The following is a 23,371-nucleotide window of genomic DNA, read 5'->3' on the forward strand; positions in this document are numbered from 1 at the left end:
ATATACATGGTGCTGGCATGTTATTAGATTAATTGCAGTATATTTTACTAACCCTGAGCCCAATCTATAATCACAGGCATACATGCTACATGTTGCGATGTTAAAATGCTAATCAGTACAGTGGGTAAAATAAGAGCACTGCAGAGACAGTCTCGTCTGTGTAACACTGCACGGTTTATAATGGAATTCACAACCAGGGACACTGAACCTCACACCTCACATCTTATATCACTCTGCCAATCTTAATCATCACTCACATCACATGCGTGTAAGGACTGCCTCATTATATAGAGTCAGTCTCATCCTAGACCGACATTTCCAAGTGGCTCAACCTGAGGAGTCCTTTCACTCTTCAAATTAGATTCCAATTAGATTAATTAATTCCATTAGAACTGTCTGTCTAATTGTATAAAAATAGTTGATAAAATGAAGATGATCTTTTGAAAGGATAAAGGTTATTAATCATCCGAGCAACACAATGATTACACAATACATCCCTTATCTATATTGATATCCTGTGAGGGTCAGGGGGGCAGGAGCCAAACTCAACTGACATTGGTTGAGAGGTGGGCTACACCCTGGACACAGGTCACCATCATAGGGTCAACATAGAGGCAAGCAACCATTCACACTCACATTCACAGCTACAGTATGTCTTTGGGCAGAGGGAGGAAGCCGAACCTGAAAAAAAACAAACAAAGAAAAACTCTGGCCAACGAAGGATTCAAACCGAGAACCCTTAGCCGTCAGGCGACATTGCAAACCACTGCATCACAGACCATTTCCACAAAACAGTGTTGTCCAAGAGGGAGATCAGTAAACCCGCCCCTACTGGTAATACTAGTAACTAGATGTTTAAGTCGTTTCCTTATCAATATAAACTATAAGTAATATTACATAACAAAAGTAATAAATTATGAAAATGAAACACACTGACTTTCTACAGGACAGTTATGAGGATAGATATGATTGGTTTAAATTCAGGTTTAAGTTCCCCAGTGAGTCTGGAGGTTCATCTGAGTCTGCAGCTGCCATGTGCTGTGCATATTTAATGTGTGTTAATAATTGAAAAGCCCATTGAAAAATTCACACACGCTGCAGCAAGTGTACGTGAGCATGTGCATTCGAGATGTGTGTGGTGAACATATCTGTGTCCTTTAATCCGATTTACAGACTGGGCTCTGCATTTCAGCAAAGGAAAACATTTTACACATCTTTGTATCTGTCATGTTACATCCATGACCAGACAGTACATTCATTAAAAACTTTAACAGAACCAATTCTGTGTTGCCTGAATGAATACTACAAAGGCTAAAAGCTCTTCACTGGACTGTACTTCATAAAAAGTATTTTTTTGAATTGCAGTGGATGTTGCTGGGTCACAACATTTATCTCTAACTGATCTTATAAACTAAAAAGCCAACAAGCTCAACTAGACCATGAACAATGTGATCTCAGACATTTTCTGATTCTGGGAGTTTTTTTAATTGTTTCTTTGGAAAACTATTTGAATCTGTAGAGGACAGACTGAATGCTTTACAGTATGCAACGTTTGTTTTTTATTACAAAGTAGCGGATCAGTTGTAAATATCGAAACTGTGTAAATATAACTTACTTCTTTTTTGGGCTTTGTTCAGTTTATTTTCGGGCAAACTGCCCCTTTTAGTTCTGCCATCTCTCTATTGACAGGAGTAATCAGGATTAGGATTTACATTTGCTTATTCACAACAATTGTGTATCCAAAAAAACGAAAGGGGATTTTGTGCAAATCCTTTCTAAATGCAGATAGTGTATCCACAAACACAAGCTCCAGTCAAAGGTCGGCACAGTTGTCTTAAAGATGTTTTGTGTATGTTTAAGGTGGAACAGCCGACTGCAGCAGGTCAGTGAGCTCCCCTTTGTCTTTGTACCTGACGTCGTTGTCGGCTCTTTGTGCACCACGCTGATGGTCTGAACTCCAGCTGGTGAGAAGGACCCGAGAAGATTGGATGTGATATCTGGGCCGACCTTTGACCCCCTGCCCCTATAGCGCAGCAGGAGCCCGTCTGCTCTGTGAGGAGGACAGAGTGTGTCAGCTGTGGCTGTGTGTGTGAGGGAGAAAAGTAAAGCGGAGTGACACATTGTGTGCATGGATGTACAGTACGTGTGTGTGTGTGTGTGTGTGTGTGTGTGTGTGTGTGTGTATGTTCATACTGTTCTCATACTGTACTGTGGGTGTTGGGAGCGGAGACAGGCGTCTATCTCTGAAGGCCGTCTAAGCATCTGTCTGCATATCTGTCAATCTGTCGTATGGATTCTTCTCCACCAATGAACACGCAACGCTCTCTCTCTCTCTCTCTCTCTCTCTCTCTCTCTCTCTCTCTCTCTCTCTCTCTCACACACTACAGGACATATGAGCACATACGGAGCAGCTCACACACCTGTCAAATTAAATTGATGCTGCTTTAGCACCTTTTAAACACGCATACCGTACATAACATGCATAAAACCCTCCACAATAAAACATGTCCCCAGCTCACACATAAATGAGTTAATTACATACAGTACAACCTGTACGTAACAAACACACACTTCGCAGTTATTATTCACTTGTCAATATAAAACCACACACATGCACACAATCCAGAATCCAAAGTTTCAAATCATCAAAGATAATTTTATATAAAGACGGGATCGTTTCTGTTTGTATACATTATGTGACAGTGCTACAGGGTCCCCCACTCCCTTCCACTTCACTGAGCCCCTGCCCCCCCCCACACACACACACACTGATGCTCACACATGCGTTAACAGTTGACCTCATGGCCAGCGTTTCAGACACAAAGGAATATCAATGTATAGTACGTCATTATCGTTTTAGAGGGTCAATGCATCTTAATATAAATATCTTGAATACAATGTAAATTTGGACACTGTAGTTTTGTGGACCGTACTGAACAGACATTTTTGAAAGGTGATTGGATTTCTGATGCTCAACATATTGGAAAAATGACAAAGAAAACATGAAATGAGTAAAAGCTAGAAGCATCCTCTATTTTTAGGAACAAGATAATCCACTGATCTCCATGAACACTGACTAGACACCACAAGACAACATCTTATTTGGGTGAAATGTTCCTTTGATGGATAAAAGCCAGACTAGAGTTGTGATTGTCATAGTTCCCAGACCATATCTTATATGTTTCGTAAACTATACATTTATACAACTGACACACAGAACTTCCTCTTAATCCTCTGACTTTTAAACTGTTCGCGCAGCTCAGTGAAAATGTATTCATGCTTGAAATAGCTAATTTGAAAAAGTGTTTGATCTGTTGAACTGCATCGAATATTCAAAACAATGTCACCTTAACACATTTTCATAAATGTCACTGAAGTAAAAGAAAACTAGAATGGCACCCAGTAAAAGGCAAATCGCAAAACACAAAACCTAATTTCAATCATTCACACAGTCATAGAAATCAGTTCCTGAAACATGTATATTTTTCTAATCAAGAACCATGAATTAATCTGTTGCAAAATGTCCTCTCTCACAATGTTAAAGAAAAAAAATCATGCATCTGTTCACTGATCTGCACGAGAATGTAGTGGGTTCTTCCCTGATCTATACCACATCCTCCCAGCAAGTTAACTGGAAATAAGTTCAGTCCTTTTTACGAAATCATGTGAACGAACAGACATATAAACCAACATACCCTCCTGCTTGGAGGTAATTAACAAAAGGGACAAAAAGAATAATCAGAGTCATCAACATTTAATTATTTTCAACTTATGAGTCGCTTCTACATTACTCCTCCCCCTCCTCACCCCATCTGTCACATCCACTCAGCCTCCCTCCATCCCTCCTCCCCCTTTAGCTCCTGTACTCATCCCCACAGTGCTCGAGGAGTGCCATGGCCTCCCTGGAGCACCGTGTCACAGCGAACTCTTCCTCCATCAGCGTCAGGGCTGCAGCTACGCAGACTGTCACTGATGTGTTGCCCCGCCCCCCATGTGATGCCTAACCAACACCCTTCATTCACCCGCCCATCCCAGGGTGGTCCAGCACATAACGTGATGCCTTGCTGGCCAGTGAACAGTCGGGTCTCTTGGCAACGGTAACTAAGGTGACAAGGATGTCCTGGAAAAACGGTCCAACCACCCAAAGTGAGGATCACGTTTTTGCACTTTAGAGAGCGAGGCGATGAAGACCTCCGGCCTATAGTTGGGCTCCGAGAGTAGACCGCCAGCTGAGAGAGGACAGATGTGGAAGAAAAAGAGAAAGGAAAAAAATGGAGGAGAGAGGCGGGCCGAAGAGTTTGAGGAGTCGGGGTTTCCCATTGCTTCTTTGCTTTGCCCTCTTCCTACATTTTCATTATTCGTGCCACCTCTTCCTCCCACTTCTCCTCTCTCCATCCTGTATTCTTACCCCTGCGGTCTCTCCATCCCCCTGACTCCTTGCAGTCTCCCCATGCTCCCTGAAGAGAGAGAAGAAGGGAAGAAGCGATGGGAGGAAGCGGGCAGATATGGAGACCATGGATGAGGGGGGAGGAGAGAGGATGTGTCGTAATGTCGACTGACTCCATCTTAGAAACCCACCATTTTACATTTTTCTGCCACGAGGTTGACTGTGCTGCTCACTTCATTAAACATGCTCCTGCTTTGTAACGGCTCCACAGGAGTAACAGTCACTATATAGTTAAGTGATGGGAAATATGAAGCTATAGTTTTATGTATCTCACCCTGTCGTCCATGTGGAAGTGACCTCAGTCCAGAATGTGGAACCTGCAGCGTCCTCTCCACCACCTGCACACACACATTCAAACTGTGGCCATGTAAAAAAACACGGGTGGTTTCACTCACCTCTCAATAACACAAACACAATACCTGACAAAACAATATACATGGATGTGTTTGTGAATCTGACAAACTAAATCATCCAACATGAAAAAACATTGTTGATTTACTAACATACTGTAGATATACATGCATCCTGTAAAGTGTGTGCACTTGCAAGATATTGTCTAGATGAAATCATATCCCAGTGCACATGAAGGCAAAAATAAAACCAGTTGTGATGTGAAATTAAAGTGAGAACCTGAGTCAGACACTAACAAAGAGATTGAATGTTCCATGTATTTTTTCTTTTGTTCAGTGGATCAGTGAGGAGATGTCCTGGTTCTTTGTGAAGACAAACACTGCTCTCTGCTGGATACACAAAAACACATTTTGGTAGCTTTACAGTTTTTAAGATTTTTTTTTTTTTCCGACACATTTTTTTTCTTAAATCATGTTCTATTTACTTGGTTGTATTTGTGTTTTCATTTTATTTAAAGTGATTTATTTTGAAGTGTATGGTTACACTGTAACATGTCAAGCCTCGGTTACATATCTTTGTCACAAGAGTTTGATTACAACATCTAAAGAATCATTGCCAACTTTTTTCTAATATATATCTGCACCAGATATATCAGAAGCAGTTATTCAGCTTAGTTCTACTCCATGTTTTCCACTGGTGATACACACCATCCCCAACACCCCCCTGCCCGATGGCTCGATGCCCCCCAAGGAGCGCTCACCCCCCCAGTTTGAGGACCACTGCATTAGTCTGTCACAACACATCAACCACAAAAACTCTGATCTGAGCCGCACAGAGACCTGTGTGTGTCTGTGTGTGTGTGTGTGTCTGTGTGTGTGTCTGTGTGTGTGTGTGTGTGTGTCTGTGTGTGTGTGTGTGTGTGTGTGTGTGTGTGTGTGTAGATCTTAATGTGTGTCTTGCGTGTCTGTAGCTCTGTGGCAAACACAAACACTAACAGCTGGAGGAAAAATCAATACCTGGACAGGACTGAGCTACAGGAATATACAGTGTCTATTATATCTGTTTTATCTTCATAAAACTTAAATGGCCTTAACATGGCTCCAGACCAAAGAAAATCACTTTACTTTTTACATATGAGGAGCGAAGAGAACTATTATTAATATTCATGAAGCTGAATTCAGAGAATGTTGATGTTTTTTCATTAAAAAAACATCAAAATTCTGATCAATCAAAACAGTTGGCGATAATTTTAGTAGTCGATTACTGATGGAATAATTGTTGCAGCCTCAGCAGGACAGGGCTCACTTAACCAAAACTGAGGTATCAACATATCAAAATTAGAGAAATTAATTGTATTTATAGATGAAATGCATTTTTAGGGAGACCTACCACATAACAGGTACTGATTTTTTGTTGTGTACATCCTAAAATACGAAGAGTCTTTTTGCTGTTTCTTGTTTCTCAATGTCTTATTCTCTTCCTTGTAAATGTCACATACAACCACTGTGGAACATTAAGTTCAGTCTATTACATTGCAGCAGCGCCCTCTTGTGTTTAAGGTAGAGAAGTCAGTCACCACATATTTACTGTAAATGACTTGACGACTCTACAGAAAGACAAGTTGTTAATTGTGTTACGATTGAGAAACTTAGGAAATAGGTTTGTTAATTTGGGACAAATCGTCTAAACAGTGTGTTGCACTGAAATATCCTAATAAAGGTCCAGTGTGTAAGATTGTGGTATTTTGAATATGGGGTACAAAAATTAAAATGGATAGATTGATTAAAATGTGTGTTCAGGTACTTTGACTGTTGAATCTTCTGCTGAGCCATAATCTTCTACCATGTCAAATGTGGAGAGGGCAGCGTCTGTGTAGGCCAGCACATCCGCAGCTGGAGAGAAGAGAGGAAACAGTGCAACCTGTGGTGAAGGAGAGAGGAGCATTTAACAGCAGGTAAGAACGTTTCTTTACATCTTAAGTATTGGTAACTGTCTATTTTGAAAAGATACTTTACTGAGATTTTTTAGACGTTATTACTCATTGTTGTACGTCACAGCTTTGCTTCATAACCCTAGTATACTGATCACTGAGGGTAAAGAGCATCTGTAGCTTGTTTAGTTTCACTACAAAGAAATCAGGCCTTTCACTTTTTGAACAACTAAATCGAGGTTGACAAGAGTATAAAATCTCATCTGGAAAATAATGTCCAGGTTGTCTGTTATTTCCATGATCTCTAGGCTTGTATTTACCGGCTGTGGCTGTATGTAACGTCCTGTGCGCCACATCAGCTTCATGACCCCGCAGATCTCCACACCCACGCACAGTCTTGCTCTGGGCACCAGGGACATGAGCTGGGGAGGCAGCTACAGGAGGCAGCCTGCAGGTTTGAACACAACTACACAACATTCTTCCAAGGTTAGTACAGAGACGGACAGCATTTTTTTCCTTTACACAACATTAAAATCAGCTGCATCGGAAAGGTAACTTGGGTTTTCTACAAGTTGCACTAAAACTAATACACAATATCACAGTATTTAAGTTACCAACATTTGATATTTCATAGGATTACAATAGTCTCATCGGTTAAAGGACTCGTGTCTACCCATGAGTCTTTAACATCTCAAATGTCCCCGTTGAGGGAGGACTAAATAATTTCTCTCCTGGTTATCTGGCCCCTCCCACATGATACCTGTTACTTCTCTGCAGAAACAAAAAAAACTCAACCTGTAAAAATACAAAGAAAGAAACCAGAGACTTCAACAATAATGAGGCGCAGACACGTGATACAGTAAAATATTATTTACTTCTCATTCACATTACACACATGTATCTATTGGAAATTAATATTTGCAAACAATTGCTCCTGGTAAAATAATGTGCAAGTCCTTTTCTTCTTATCATCACTCTGCCACCACTGCTGCTGCGGCCGTCTTCTTCTTCTTCTTCTTCGTCCTCTTCCTCTTCTTGCTTGGTGTACTGTCAGTCTGTGCGCAGGGCGTCACGTCTGCTGCAGGTGTCTGTTCGTCCTCTGATTCTGAATCTTCTGGTCTCTCCTCACAGGGTGGTGGACTGTGTGTAGTTGTTGCCTCAGGGCTGCTGTGATGGAGCAGACAGCCAAAGACAGATTACTAACAGATTGTACTGCCTCTCAGTGATGTGGCCATCAAGAGAAAAATGTCCACATCAGTCGATATATAGTGTATATATATAATTATTATGATAATTGTCACATTATAATTTTTTTTAAGTTTGAAGACTGATTTTGCCTCGAAGTGAAGGCTGTTTCACACTTTTCTTTATGAGAATAGAAAAACATTTTATGAATCTGAGGTCAATCAATTACGGGTTAAACATCCTCCGTACCTCCATATGTATTACATCTATACATAGACTTTTTTAGGAATCCTAAATAACTAGGTTGCAAAATCAATATCCATGAAATTGCTGATGGAGTATCGCCCAGAAATATAAACCCTACAGCATTTATAACATTATATAAGAAGGACTTTACATGATACCTCAGTATTTACCTGAACTGAACAGCTTCCTGATTTATATTCGCAGCCTCACTGTGTTTCTCCAGCAGCGCCACAAAAAAGCCATGTGTGCGGGTTGTGGCGGTGCTGGCACGCAGACACTGAGTAAAGGGCTCCAGGCCTCGTTCAGGCCACTGAGCCAACAGAGGAACCAACCTGGAGGAAAAACAACACATATACGTCACACATTCAAGCAATAGTGATGTTCCAGATTCCAAGCTCTTGCTGCATTTCAGTAAAACACAGAAGGGAATAAACTAAATATAAATGGGAAACCATCATACTGGCAGGTTTGTGAAAAGTACTACAGGCAAATATCTGGCCAACGTACCATATCTCCTGACTTTCCTTTCTTTAGAACAACAATGAGACTTAAACAGAGATGTTCTGATACCATTTGTCCCTTTCCAATTCTTGGTCCTTGCATATTGTCTTATATCGAGTATCGGTTGGTCATTGTAACATCTCTACTTCTAGATTCTCATGACAAAGTCTTTTAACAAGCACTGCTGGAGATCCAAAATACATTACAGAAATAATTATTCCAGCCCAATTTATTACGCTAACAAAATGCAATGTATCAGTAAAATGTTCACATCAAGTGACCAAAAAGTGAAGCTCTGAATTTGACCAAACTTTGAGAAAACTTTGAGTAACAAATAGAGTGTTTCTCTAACACAGGGTGGACAGAGCACTGACATTTAATACTGAACTACTCTGTAGAAAACAGCCTCAATACAAATTGAAGGAATGATGCCAAGTCACATGACATAGACAGGTCAAAAGTGAATATGGCAGTATGAATATTTCGATTTGGATTCAGTGTTGCTACCTGAAGCTGGGGTTCTGCTGCAGACAGGATCTTATGACGTCCTCATTCTCCTGGCTGTGGATGGAGCAGGTGGAGTAGACCAGGCGTTTCAGGCGGGGGAACCTGAGAGCGTGGTTCAGGCACCGCAGCTGGAAGGAGGCCAAGGAGGCCAGGCGAGCCTGATCCTTCTCCTGGTCGGCAGAGGTGCTGTCCCGGAGGCACACCATACCTGCAGATTATACCATCATTAATATTTCCATTTTAACATGATATGTCTTTTTGTTGTAACTGTTAATGGTAAAAATACTAAAATATGACTACACACGGTTTTTTAAAGACGCCATGAAGCCAAAAATGAATTGAACCACTGGATTAACCTCGAACAGATGTATTTCAGTAATTTTGTGTTCAATGTAAAATCATCTGTAGAGTAACCTGTAAATATCTCTGTCAAGCAAAGTCAGGCAAAGATCACAATATTATGAAATGCAGAGTAGAACAAAATAAAATACAATTTTTAGTCAAATTAAAAATTCATGTACCTCAAAATTTTACTTAAATCTACTATTTACTTTCCACCACCGGCAATAACATGTAAGTAGGTTTGATGGAGCCACTCTGCTCCTGTGATGCTCCAGAACAAATGTTTAAAGCTCCACAGAGAACTGACTCTGACCCAGGCTGGACAGATCCAGGACATTAAACTTTTGGACTCAGACAGGGATGTAACCAGAAGTAGTGGTGATGGTGCAGAGAGAAAATGATGAGGACAGTTTATATAAAGTGTGTTTTTTCAATATAGGTTGTGATCATATGATGATATGAGTCACAGGTTCCATAAACCCTTTTAAGATGAAACCAAGAGCAATGTCAAGTTTGAGGGTGTTTTTCTGGAGTGTTTGCTTTTCATATATGAAGAACGCAGCAGGAGCTCAGATGTGCTCACGACAACAGGAAAATGTCCAGAACATTCAGGCGAGAGGTGACATCTGGTTAGAGCGAGCAGGAGGCAGACATGACGTATAGATTCTGCTGCAGAAAGCCCAGTGGTTTTGTTTACAGCACATCAACACCAGCATCTTGACTTATCACATTATTACATTCTTCCACTTTCACGTTTGTTATGTGTTAGAAAAGTCATCAACTCTCTCTCGCTCGTGAATTTTCCAGTCATTTTCCTGCTGTATTCTCACGTGAGCTCACCCGGACATTCTACTGAGGAACTGTCTGGAAAAATGTTGTCCAGAATTCAGTGCAGGTCTGAAGCAGCTTTAGATTCACTGGGATGTCAAAGACCTGTGAAGACAGCAGGCAGGTGACACCTGGGTCATGAACACACAGGGATGATGGATTACTGTACCTGATCCACTGCAGGAGGGATCCAGCAGGATGTACTCAACATCTTTATACTGCGCGGCCTCAGTGTCCACCTTCAGGAAGTCCTGGTTTGCCAGCTGTTGACAGGTGACCCCGGCTCGGAGCAGGAGAGTCGACATGGTGGCCAGTCGCTTGGCGTCCAGATCAAAAGCAAACAGCTTGCCCTTGTTCTTCATGATGGCGGCCAGGTGGCTGGTCTTGTTGCCGGGGGCAGCACAGGCATCTAGGACATGGCAGCCAGGTGGAGGGTTGAGGAGATAGGCGGGGAGGCAGCTGGCTTTGTCCTGCAGGATGATGTGCCCGGTCTTGTACAGGAAGTGGTCATGGAAGTCAGATTTAGGAGCGAGGACCACAAGCTCTGGAAGGTGCATGTCCCTCACAAAGTGTTTAGGCTTCAGGGTGAGGTCCTCCAGCCTGGAGGCGCGTCCCTGGTAGGTGAAGCCATCCCTCTTCAGGTAGTCCACAACGTCCTCCACGGTGGTCTTCAGGGTGTTCACACGCACGTACCTGGGCAGGTGGTCCCCGGCGGGCTGCTGGACACCGGCCGGGAGCAGGTCTTCGTTCCTGCTGACCTTCTTCTTCACCTTCATGCGGGCCAGCGCCGCCTGCAGCCTGGAGCGGTGCTTCATCATGGTCACCTTCCAGGAGCCGCCGCACTTCAGGCCCTGTCCCATCAGCAGGTCGTACACCAGCACCAGGGCCAGGTGCGGCCTCAGCCGGGTCTGCTTCAGCAGCTTGGTGGACTCGATGAGCTCCTGCAGGACGGAGGTAAACTTCTGGGTCTCGCACACCAGAGCGAACAGCTGCTTGATGTTGGAGAACTTACTGTCGTACACCAGAGTTTTCAAAGCGCCCTGCTTCTTCTCCGCCTTCTCCAGGATCTCTGCGGCTTTCACGTACAGAGCCATGGCCACAAACAACCCCCAGTTAGCGAGCTAACCAGGTTAGCAGGTTACTTGTAGTCGGGCAGTTCCTGGTGTTTACCTCGTGGCAGCTCTCTGACTCAGTCCTCGGCGCTGGCAGGTGGTTTATTCGTCTCCTCCGGGTTTTATAAACGCAGCTCATGGGTTGTTTTCCCTCCGCACATGGCACAGGAGCGTCGCTGCGGAAGTTTCCGCTGGCGCATTGTTTTACACGTAGTTGGTCTGTCCAGCCAATCACTGAAGACTACAGAATGACGTCAACAAATCATCACAACTCAACAAAAATACTTTATTAGTAAAATCTACTACAGTACACAATGTGTAATGTATTTGACTGTACTCTCACACCTCTATTTATTTAGGAATTAACTAATTCATTTTTTTATTATTTTATTTTTATACATTTTTACCTTTTTATTTTATGTTAGATATGAATACTTATTAAAATAATTGACAATGTTCAAACAGTTGAGTTTATTGTGGAAGAATGTGTTACCAAAACCAAAAAAGGAAAGATTCTTTTATCAGAAATATATCTAAAAAAATTACAGATGAATTGACTTTGTATAATCTCCCTTTAAAATGTTTTCTTCTCCAAAATAAAGAATGGGAGAACTGAATGGCCACCATCCAGTACTCACAATCGGTACCCTTTAAATAAACTTCAACAATAATATCACAATAATTGAAGAATTATTGATTTATAATTCATGAAATGTTCAAATGTGTATTTCCGGGTTATGCTTTGATTTACAGCATATCTCATCCGGATTTGGATTCCTGGAGTCACAATGGTATTAAATATTTTAAAATTATGCTTTTCTTATTTTTTCAATCTTGTGTTTGGGATAATCTGCTCATACTACTTAACTGGCTCTCCTTTCATTCTTTATGGAGACACTATTCCCAGCTGATTGCAGCATTAGTTTTATTTTTACCAACATGGTGTTGTAACAAAAAAAGAAAACTTCACTGACATGAATTAAGTAAAGAAACTGTAGAGAAAAATGTCTTTATTTTATCATATATGAACATTCCCTGGGTACTTCCATGTGGATGACTGAAATTTGCATTTGATTCTTGAGAACAATTCATTGCTGCACATTGACACGACGGCCAATAAAAATGAAAGATGAACAAACTGTAAAAGACAAATAAAACAAACAAGATCTTTACAAAAACAGCAGGAAAAAGGTGCATTCTCATTCAGTTTACTGTCATGAACCAACACTGTACAACTAATTAAAACTTTTACAAACGTTAAACTCTGACTGACCTGCTGAAGAGAGCAGAGAACATTTCTCCATCAAGAGAAACAGTGTTCTTGCACATCTGATTTAAGCACCTTTACAATTACTTTGATGGTATTAAGGTAGATTTGTGTGGGTTTTTTTTTTAAAATATAACCAGTGAGAGACAGACAACTTCAGAATTTACGCATCAGGATTCAGATAACTTTTTTTTCATCTCCTCCTTTGTGACAGCATGAGATCTTCAGTGGAACTGATTTCAGTTTGAACTGAAAAAGCTGGATAACGCAAATCCCTGTTCACTCCCCTCTCCTGATCCGTCTTTATGCATCAATCAAAGTTGGGAATACAGTTTCACAAGTCTATCAAATTCTGTTTTAACAATAAAGGTTAATTGCTTTGTGAAAGCAGAAATATGCTGCTTTTTACTTGCAATCATCTGAGCCCAAACTCAGAGCTCTGACAGTCGGCCACTGGTTTACATTTTGGCTTTTTAACAGTCTTTGTCTTTAAGGAGTTCTTATATAGAAGCAGTCTCTCTGTGGTGTGAGGTGACAGGCAGTTTCTCTTGGCTCGTATAATAGATGCAGCCATTGGCCAGAGTCTGTCGAAGCCGCTTGAGGTGGCCGGTACTGCCAGTAGCTTCTTGGCGATGCCCTGCAGCCCAGGAAACCGAGCAGCAGATTTCCAAAACAGTAGACTGGAGTTGCACTCCAAAAGTGGTTCAGCCAGGTACACATCAAGCTCAGACATCTTCATGGTCTTTGCAGGTGGCTGGAGGAAGTTGAAGATGGACTTACGCTTGAGTTCATTTCCACTGACTTCATCGCAGCTGTTTTCATCTTTGCTGGCACCTGATGCCTCCATTATTGTGTTGGTTTGGTTCTTCTCTTGGTCATCCGGCTCTTTTTTCAACTCCTTTTTCATCTGGTCTTTATCTGCTTGCACAGAGGCAGATGCTGAGACCGCAATGCTTTCTAATGTGGCTTCTATGATGGTGTGAGCCTGGTGCTTTGTTGGAGGAGTCAGGAAACCTGTCTGGTCATCCAGTCTGGCATCAGAAAACGGCTGAAAAAACAAAAAAATATAATATATATATTATATTTTTTTAATTGATGCACTCCATATAAACAACATAGAGCTAAATATATATTGAGATAAATATCAATATTAAGATGCATTTTTAAGCATTCAGTTCAATCATCAGCTCTCTAGATAGAAAATGTGGGACAGAACCGTTCTCTGCTAATTCAGTACCTGCATTTTTATCCTAGGCTCTAGCACAGCTGCGAGTATCATGTCCTTCTGGTGAATTAGAGATTGAAAGTGTTTGTGGAGGCCTGTGCGCAGAGCCTTGTTGAAGTTGATGTAGTTGGTGACACAGCTCTCCAAGGTTTTATCCAGTCCAACGAGGGAGGGTATGATTAAAGACACGGTCACACCATTTCCTTGCAGGACCTAAGTTATAAGAGGCAAAAGGGAAATGTTTGCACATGCTCTTCTACAAACAATACCTCTATAACAAAGACTTTTGGATGTATTTGTATTAGGGGTTCACAAGGAAAACAGTGTTTTCTTGAGCCAAAGCTCAAAAATGAATTAATAAATAATAAAAATCAATAGTGTGTTCCCTCCTGTCTGCAGGTGTGTGTGTGTGTGTGTGTGTGTGTGTGTGTGTGTGTGTGTGTGTGTGTGTGTGTGTGTGTGTGTGTGTGTGTGTGTGTGTCTGCCCGTCTCAGGCCCTCTTCAAACTAAACGATCACATTTATTTATTAACTAATTGATGATATCGATCAGGAATCCTGATCGTTCTGGTCACTTCAACCCCGATGTCCCGACTGTGCACATCACCTCTCGTCTCATGTTGTGTGTGGTGGACTGCGTGCAAAATGACTTTTTTTCTCCTATGTGTTTAAATGCGTGTCTCACAAACTCTCTCTTCTTCAAAAGGTCCAGTGTTTAGGACTGAGAGGATGAATCAGCAGAGGTTGTAAGGTAAAGCTCATAATTAAATTTTAATAAGTGTATAATCACCAGACACTAACATTTTTGTGTTTCTGTCCTTTGAGAGTGGGTCCTCTTCCACAGAGGCCGCCATGTTGAACAGAGAAACCAAACACAGGATCTAGAAAGGGTCTTTTGAACTTAAGTTACCTGAGCCAGTGTTAATCTGTTTGAAGTTAGACGGTTGGTTGTAAGATGCAACTTCACTTGATGCCACTAAATCCTTCACAATGTATCTTTGCTTCATTAACGTTCTCTTTTACCTGTAATGCCTCCTCAAAGGGCTCAAGGAGACTCAGGATATCAATAACTTGCTCCCTCTTGACCATGACCAATGGAGGGGCGCTAGCTGTGTCGCTGGCCTCTATGCGGGCCTGGGCAAGGAGCATCATGATGGCGCTCCAGGCCGACTCCTGCACCATGCGGCGTAAAGACAGCATCATGGAGTTCCAGTGACAACTACTGGAAGATGGGCACAGAGACACGTTGCACTCCCTCAACAAAACCTAAATAAACGAAATGACACAAAATGGTGATGTTAAAACAAATCAAGAAATATATATTACCTTTCGAATCACTGTTGCCATAAAAAAATTGAATAACATATGCCCAGCATCAGGAATAAATTATGGAGTATTACCATTTATTGGACAGTTAACAAAGAAAATGCATTAGAAACTACTAGTAAATCTGGTGCCTGGGATTAAATGTTGTAAATAAATAAAGGATTCTAGCAAAAAATGTATTGTTGAAAAATTTAAATGTGAGATGTTCTGAGATTGATATGCACTTAAAACTTAATTAAAAGCAGAAGGCACCGTAGTGCCAGCTCTTGTAAAATGTAAAATCTGATAATCTCTAAAATAAAAAATACTTTCTGACAGGCAGTATGTGCCTTGTCAAGAAAAATATATAAAACATAGTAGAAAATAAATCTGCTCGTCTATTTCTCCTACCTCACTCCAGTAGGCACTGCTCCTGAAGAAAGCCACTATGTTGTTGACCTGTGAGAGCAGGTTCTCCACCACTCTGGAATTCTTCAGTGCCTCCTTGATCACTAGCTGCAGTGTTTTGGCCACACAGGTGATCCTGGTCCCAATGTGCTGATCTGAGAATGGGGACTCGGCTTCTGGTATCTGGTTTGACAAAAATGTCACTGTCTCCTTCCCATTTGGTTCTTCCCTGTTGGCTGAGCATGTGAGTTTGTAGTCGCAGAACAAATTGTTCTCAGTCAAGGTTTCTTTGGCCTGGGTGGTGAGGATGTAGCCGATGCTGCGAGGAAATATGCCGTAGCTCAGCAGCACGTCTTCGAGCTCTCTGGCCACGGCGGCACTGAGGTTCTTGTGGCTGAGGTGTCGGAAGGCCACCATAGGACGGCAGATCTGCCAGGAATCACTGACAAAGTGGAGCTGCACGACGACAACGGGCTCCTCCGCTGGTTGGGATTCATTCCCAGCCCAAAGGTCATAGGTGACATGAATGGCTTTCTCTCCATCTTTGGTGCTTGCAAGGCAGGCTTTAAGGTTACGGATCAGCTTAGGTTTGATTGTTGTTTCCACATCATTGTAAAGCTGCAGGCCCATGGCACGCTGGGATAGCCTGCTGTATTCAGGGCTAATGGTACTGATGAAATTCCTAAAGCCTGCGCCTTCAACAAAACTGTGTGGAACAAGGACATATTAATGTGGTGGGTGTGTGAGGAGGTGATCAGGTTTCGTATCAACATTTAGTAAACATTCAGATAACTGGCCTTTCTGCTTTAGTGCAGTCATTCAATACACAAACAAAGTTGCTTAAAAGACCAGGAACACACGTGACATCGACCAAGGAACACAGACTGATGAAGTTATTTCTTTAACTTTCAAATGAACACAATCTGCCCCACAGGAACAAATAAACAGCAGCAAGCACTCAAAGTCACCTGAGTGGCAGCATGTCTTCAGCGATCATCCTCAGTGCTGCATTAACAAACTTTTTCTGGTCCACTGGCATGGCTGCTGGTGGAGCACCTGAGTTGGAACTGGGACTGGAACTCGAGCTGGGGGGCAAGAGGGGACACGGAGAGGCGATCTCTCTCCTTGATGCCACAGCCTCTGGAGGTGGAACGGCCACCTCCTGTTTGGAGTTCAGCCTGACCTGCAGCAGAGCAATAAGAAGGAGAATGAGACCACGTCTGCCAGCTGGGGATATTTTTGGAAATAAATGCTAAAAAGTTATGCATCCAAAACCAGCTCTTAATTTGCAAGGTAAAAAAACACAACAGGACTTACTGGTTCAGCGTCTAACACAACATCACACTTAAAGTCCACCTGTAACACAACAGCTAATGTTAGTCCAGAATACTCTCAGGGCAGAAATATCTTATAGTTTCATTCATAGTCTGATCAGCAACCCACAAAATGTTTAAAACACTCACATAATAACTTTGCAGTATCTTAAAATACCAGTTTTATGATTTAAAGCAAGCAGTGTAATACAATCACCAAGAATTTATTAGGAACTAACAGTTCTCTTTTGAGTAAACTTATTTTTGAAAACCCCAGAGATAAGAAATACTCAAACAAGCGCATCTGGTAACATCAATTACACCAGATTTTCTCACTTCTGATGTCTGGTGTGAACATTAACTAATCTGTATCTGCATGATTTTATGCATCTGCTGCTACACAACGGGCTGATGGGATAAATACATGAATAAGCAGGTGTTCCTAATAAAGTGCTTTGTGGGTGAATTTGCATTTTTCAAACTGTGACCAATAAACATCTACATCCCAGTGATGATTAATCAACAACTAAAAGGGGAAATGAGAAGCAACAAGTCTTACACAGTACATGTAAAAAAATCCTCTCAAAATACCTCTCCTTCCACAAACTGTTGAACATCAATGGAAATGCTGTCAGCCGCATATTTGAACAAGCCCAGATCCACCTTATGTTTCAAGTTGAAGTGCCAGTGATTCTTCACAGAGGTGTTTGTCCTTCAAGAGAAATAAAAATCACTTTCATCCCTGAAAAAAAATAGACTCACAAACAACCATGCGGCTGCTTTACATTGACCTCGTCAAATTTCACCACAAACAAACCCACCTTCCAGGCAGCAGCTTGGCGATCTCCGTCCACTTGTTTCCAAGAATGGAGTGGGCTTTGTAGAGGACGAGGTCTTCTTCATTGGTCCAGGGGTTCTTACTGAGCAGTGGGTCAAGGTGGTTGTACCAGCGCGAACAACAATCTTTCCCCAGTCGCCTTTTCAAGCACTTGGCGATAAAAGACCATTGTCTGTTGCCGTACATGCTCACCAGCTCTGCTAGCTGTCCAGAGCAAATACATGTGCAAATGCAGAAGTACAAAGTGAGATGGTACAATATTAACTAAAAACTTTTAAAGTTAGATCTCTAATCAGACTTTCGGTGTAATTTTTCAACCTTTTCATCTTCGTCTTTGGTCCAGTTGTCTTTCACTATATCAGGATTGAGATGATGATGCCAGCGGCGCCTACACTGGATTTCTGTCCGCCCCTGTCATGGCAAGAGGAAATTAACCCTTTTTTATATTAAAGCAGGTTGTTGCATTATTCTATGTTTTAATATTCAACATGGAGACATTGGTTAGCATTCAGAGATTGAATGTTTTTTTAAATTATAGATACATAGCTCCAACCTCTCTGGATTCACCCATTCCATTAAGCTTTAGTTCACATTGCTGATTAATTCATTCTCTTTCTCAACCGATTTTGTTTTTCGGAATACTTACGGGTAAAAAAGTGGCAATGGTTTTCCATTCGTCCCCAAATTTGCTGAACAGAATTTTGAGATTTTCATCCTGAACAGAGGAAGAAATCAGTTCAGATGAACTATAATTCAATAAAAAATTTTATCAGGAACTCATTACAACAACATGGGTAAATCACAGAGACTTCACATTAGGATAATTGTAAGATAGCCATGTAGTTTTTATTGAATGTATAGTTATATTTAACATTAGCTAACAAATACATGTGGCATTTCATTTTCTTAAGACTAATCTGCCCTCTGCTAGCATGCAGCATCACATTTTAGTGGCCAGTGTAATTGTGTTAAGTGAGTAGCTCCAGATAACATCAATCAGTAAGTGTCCAAAATATGAATATCAGTGTTGTAAGGACAAAGATGTTTAAATGTCTTCCTCTCACTCACCTCTTCCTGAGCCCATTTGACTCTCCACTTGGTAGCATCCGTCTTCTCTGCTGTGTCCGAGTCAGTGTCGATGTATGGATTACTATCGCTGTTTTCCTCCATGCTGCGAACCAAGATAGAGAATAATCAAAACAATATTAGTGGCTTTCGAAAATATAGAAATTACTAAGAGTGAGAAAACACATTGGAAAAAACATTAGACATCTCAGCAAAATGTAGACAGTGTACATTGAGAGATCGACACATTATATGGTTGATAATAATATTGCTGTTATTTTGACCAGGGTATTCAGCTGCAACACGCAACTTCACCACTAGATGTCACTTAATTCTACACACTGAACCTTTAACTTGGATATTCATTTATAAGTACTCATCCAACTCAGAGTTTCCATGAGTATTTACTATTTCATTATCGTGTGCCACAACCTCAGACACATGTTGTTGTGTATTAGGTCAACCGTCTCTGTGATGCACAGTATTTTGGATTACTTTAAATACTAAGCAGATACTGTGGGAATAAACCAAGCATGCACATTGAGCTCAATCGCTTTGTATTACAGTTTCTGGTTGCGCTCCACAGCAGCGAGCTGACACAGAGAAGTTACTTCCGTTGTTAATTTATTTATATATTTTCAAAATATTAATGACAAAGTACAATATTTACCTTCTCCATTAGGCTGCAACTTCGCCACAGTTTTGTAGGAGAAAGTTATCGATCATTTAAAAAAAAGCAGACTAGAACACAAGAGTTTTCCGGGAGAGTAAAGAAATTCCTGCATTGACTTCAAATGTTGGTTGAACTTTTCCAGCGTGCTGCCATGACACAACAGAGCAGCACCAGAGAAGAGGAGACACCGTCGATCCCACACGATCTCCACAGCAGAGCGACCTCTTCTCAGGCAACTACAACTATGTTTGACTTGAAAACACCACAGGCGGAGGACATGTCCTCCCCGAGGACACTCACGTCTCATTCCCTCAGACAACACAAAGCTGAGAGACACGTTCCCTCACTCACCCGCGCGACATGTCCTCTGTGTTGTCTCTGGTCTCTGGTCTCCTCCACACCGCTGCTGCTGCTGCACAGTCCACTTCTGTCCACACATACGTGGGAGATGCCGCCGCCACACACTCTCAATGAAAACGTGTGTTACTACGACACACAAACAGGAAGTCGCGGCTCCGCGTGAGTGCGGAGAGTTCGCGGGAGAACGGAGGGGTGCGTTCAAGAACACCACGGCCGCTCCACTGACTCCGGAAACGGAACAGCTGCGGTTGCTCAGATGCTTGAGACTTCACTCTGTGTCCTGTGGAGGATATTACTTTTAAGTCGTTAAACACTGTGTACACCATGTTCCATCTCTTGTCCACAGCTTTAGTTGCCCTAGTTTTAGCATGACCATTGTTTGGAGCAATAACACACGAACATGATTGCAGTGTGCTCAGAAGGAGTTGCAGGACACGTCCAGGAAAGTTACCAGCATCTGCCCCAGGTTCTGAAGGACAGTAAATAATGTCAGACCAGGTGTAGTCTTGAATGGAAGATAAGCACACACATTTTGCTGTAAAGGTCAGGAGGAGCTCTTCCTTCTCCCACATTGACCAAAACCATATCAGGAGTTGTTATTGTGTTGAAACCAAAGATGATGCACTGTGCATGACTTGCAAGAGGAGATAAAAACATAACTGGAGTTAGGTAGAGATGGAGACACGAGGTTCAAGGTAAAGATGGTACCACATCGCCAAAGGAGGGACCAAGCAATGAGCAGCTAGTGCTAAACCGTGGCTATTCCCCGCCCATATTGACCAATCACGTTTATGCTCATGTTACAAAAACTGTGTGATACCAAATGTACAGCGACTTTTCACAACTCAGGGTGGCTTACAGCCAGATTGTGTGAGGATGCCCATAGCTATGAAATGACTTTTCATTGTTTGGTAATAAATGTTCATTGATTACACACAGATTGTACACGGATTGACTCTTCTCATATCTCGGGATAAACGAATTCGACAGTTCTCGTCTTCTCTTTCTTACATCAACGAAAGATCTACTCTTATAAAAAAGTTTAGAAAAAGAACATGGTCTCTTGCAAACATTGATAGACAATAATGGTAAAGCATGAGTGAAGTTTCTAATAAAATTGCGGTGGAATTGCTGCCTTGTTGCTAAACTGAATTTCTATGAGCAGTTGTAGTTGTATGAAGAGTTGAAAGTGACAACTTAAAACAAGAAGCACTGTAAGACTCTGGGCCTCCTCTCACACAAAGATTGGAAACAAAGTTTGTCTCATTTTCCAGATCCAATCCACAATTGAATAAAGATCAATATATTGATTTGGCATAATATGAGATTACACCAACTACAAAATATTTCTGTCTTTAGGCATTTTTTAGTGTCTGACTGATTGGTAAAAAAACAATGCCCCCAAATTCCCCAATTCTCCAAAACGATATATCTCAGAGCTCTCCCTTTATCTAAATGACACACATACACATGTAGGCTGCTCTCTTTCATAACAAAGTATGTAATATGTGTAAAATATTTTCATCTCCATTCACTGAGTCTCACTTAAAACAGTTTGGAGCCACAAAGATGCATGTAAGGCCTCGTTGCAGAATTCAAAGTGAATTATGTTTGCCTGGTCATGTGTGTGTGTGTGTGTTTTGAGGTTAAGTAAGTTGCACAGCCTTGTTCACTTTGCCCGTTTCAATCTCATCCCTTTGCTCTGCTCTCAGCGTTGCCAAGCAACTGTCAGTTCCTCACAGTTACTACGGTAACTTGCACCAGTGTGTCTCTGACCAAATGTACACGTTTATCTTCAGACCATATTTTGAATGTTTACCACTAACACAGCCTGTGTAAAGCTGTTACCTGTCATGTTACTAACCTTGGCTGCGGCTTGTGTTTATTTTGCGTATATTGTTCCATCAGCAGGTCAAGGCCATTAATAATGTGTTGTATTTCACTTGTCTACCACTAAGTGGGGCAATTCTACAAAAATGTAGATTATGAGCTGCTTTTAAAGTCATATCTTTTCACCTGACTACCTTCCTTCTTCCACAGAACCCTCAGGACCTGATGATCACACATCATTTAAAATAACAACTGTTACTTTACACATGTACTATTTATATCTATTATATCTGGAATTAGCATAATTTCCTTTGATATGAATGATCTGGAGTTTTTTTTTAAATCAGGGAAGTTTCAGTGATGACATGTTCCTCACACAGTTGCACATGTTCACACCTGGATGCTGTCAGTGCAACCACCAGACAGGTTTGGGCATTGAACTAGCGACAAAAGTCCACTTCAGACACCGCTGCCTCCGAGACGTGACGTGTGTTGTGTGACAATTTTCTGTAATGCAGTTGTGTTTTGACCCTCAGGGCCACCGTAGTACCACTTTGTCAGTAACTTTATTCAATTCATAAGACTAAACAGTGCACATAGTAGTGCCAATAGATAGTTTACCAGAAATGAGAGGTGTGCTTTTAAGTTGAGGAGAAAAATATCTGAAACGATGTCACATGGAAATAAAAACACAAATGGTGTACATCACTGTGAAATAAAACTAACAATGCTTTTATCTACAGAGTGTTTCATTTGTTTATTGTGGGTTCAGCAGTTCCACTGTGAAGTGTTTGTAGTGTTCACAGATGAATACAGTTTACTGACACCTTTGGACACACACACACACTGTGTATACCAAACCATCAGTATGTCACGGTTGAGATACCACTGTGTTACAGGAGGGAAGAGGAGCTCCTGTGATTGTTGCCAACAGAGCTGCAGTAATGTTATCACCTACTCAAGTGGTCTGACAGGTTTGAGTCCACAAACACACAGTATCTGAAGTCCAAGGTTTAAAATCACAAGTAAATTCAAGTATTATCAGCAGAATGCGCTTTAAGTAACAAAAGGCTCTACTCAAGTACTCCTTACTATATGTGATTAGTATTGTTAATGCAGTGATGCACTGCTATATACTGTTGGACTGACGGCATTTCTAGTTATAACTGAGTTAATGTGCAATGTTGTATGAATATTCAGCTTATTGAATAAATGTTCTACATGTAAAATGTTTTCTTTCACTATTTCACAAGAACTCAGTTTTTCCTGAAAGATGCATTCTGTTTTAGAAGCTCATCATGTTTCAAATAACTTTATTATAATAACAGCTGAGTTGTGCACCCATGTCTAAATATTAAATGGAAAAGTTAAATCAAAGTACTGCAACAAAGAACAATTACATGCTGGTTAATTATCAAAAACATTGTTTCTACTATTCACACGTCATTGTGTTTAATGGTTCATTCAAAAGAACATGCCAATATTTAGACATGTTTAATTTGCTAGCACGTTTACTATGTACACACACACACACACACACACACATACACACACATGGATTTTTGCTTCTGCTGTCATCAGCCCATAATGCTGCTGCTGCTGGCAGCGTGACAGCTCTGTGTTTACAGGATCAGTCAGG

At 41.3% G+C, this 23,371-nt stretch overlaps 2 protein-coding genes across 2 annotated transcripts; both read right to left on the reverse strand.

Annotated features, from left to right (window-relative positions):
- Positions 1-7,583: 7,583 nt before the first annotated feature.
- On the reverse strand, positions 7,584-11,665 carry nsun5 (NOP2/Sun RNA methyltransferase 5). The gene is made up of 4 exons (XM_020108376.2): positions 10,507-11,665; positions 9,168-9,375; positions 8,330-8,491; positions 7,584-7,895 (listed from the first exon to the last, which is right to left on the reverse strand). The coding sequence occupies exons 1-4, from the start codon at positions 11,429-11,431 to the stop codon at positions 7,700-7,702; spliced, it is 1,491 nt and encodes a 496-aa protein (XP_019963935.2). The 5' UTR covers positions 11,432-11,665; the 3' UTR covers positions 7,584-7,699.
- Positions 11,666-12,439: 774 nt separating this feature from the next.
- Positions 12,440-20,053, reverse strand: mybl2a (v-myb avian myeloblastosis viral oncogene homolog-like 2a). The gene is made up of 12 exons (XM_020108378.2): positions 19,894-20,053; positions 18,873-18,975; positions 18,451-18,519; positions 18,123-18,215; positions 17,788-18,008; positions 17,558-17,678; positions 16,971-17,009; positions 16,622-16,836; positions 15,657-16,359; positions 14,964-15,206; positions 13,954-14,154; positions 12,440-13,764 (listed from the first exon to the last, which is right to left on the reverse strand). The coding sequence occupies exons 1-12, from the start codon at positions 19,902-19,904 to the stop codon at positions 13,132-13,134; spliced, it is 2,652 nt and encodes an 883-aa protein (XP_019963937.2). The 5' UTR covers positions 19,905-20,053; the 3' UTR covers positions 12,440-13,131.
- Between the last annotated feature and the right edge of the window lie 3,318 nt (positions 20,054-23,371).

The sequence above is a fragment of the Paralichthys olivaceus genome, chromosome 6, assembly GCF_024713975.1.
Source record: "Paralichthys olivaceus isolate ysfri-2021 chromosome 6, ASM2471397v2, whole genome shotgun sequence".
Taxonomy (NCBI): Eukaryota; Metazoa; Chordata; class Actinopteri; order Pleuronectiformes; family Paralichthyidae; genus Paralichthys; species Paralichthys olivaceus.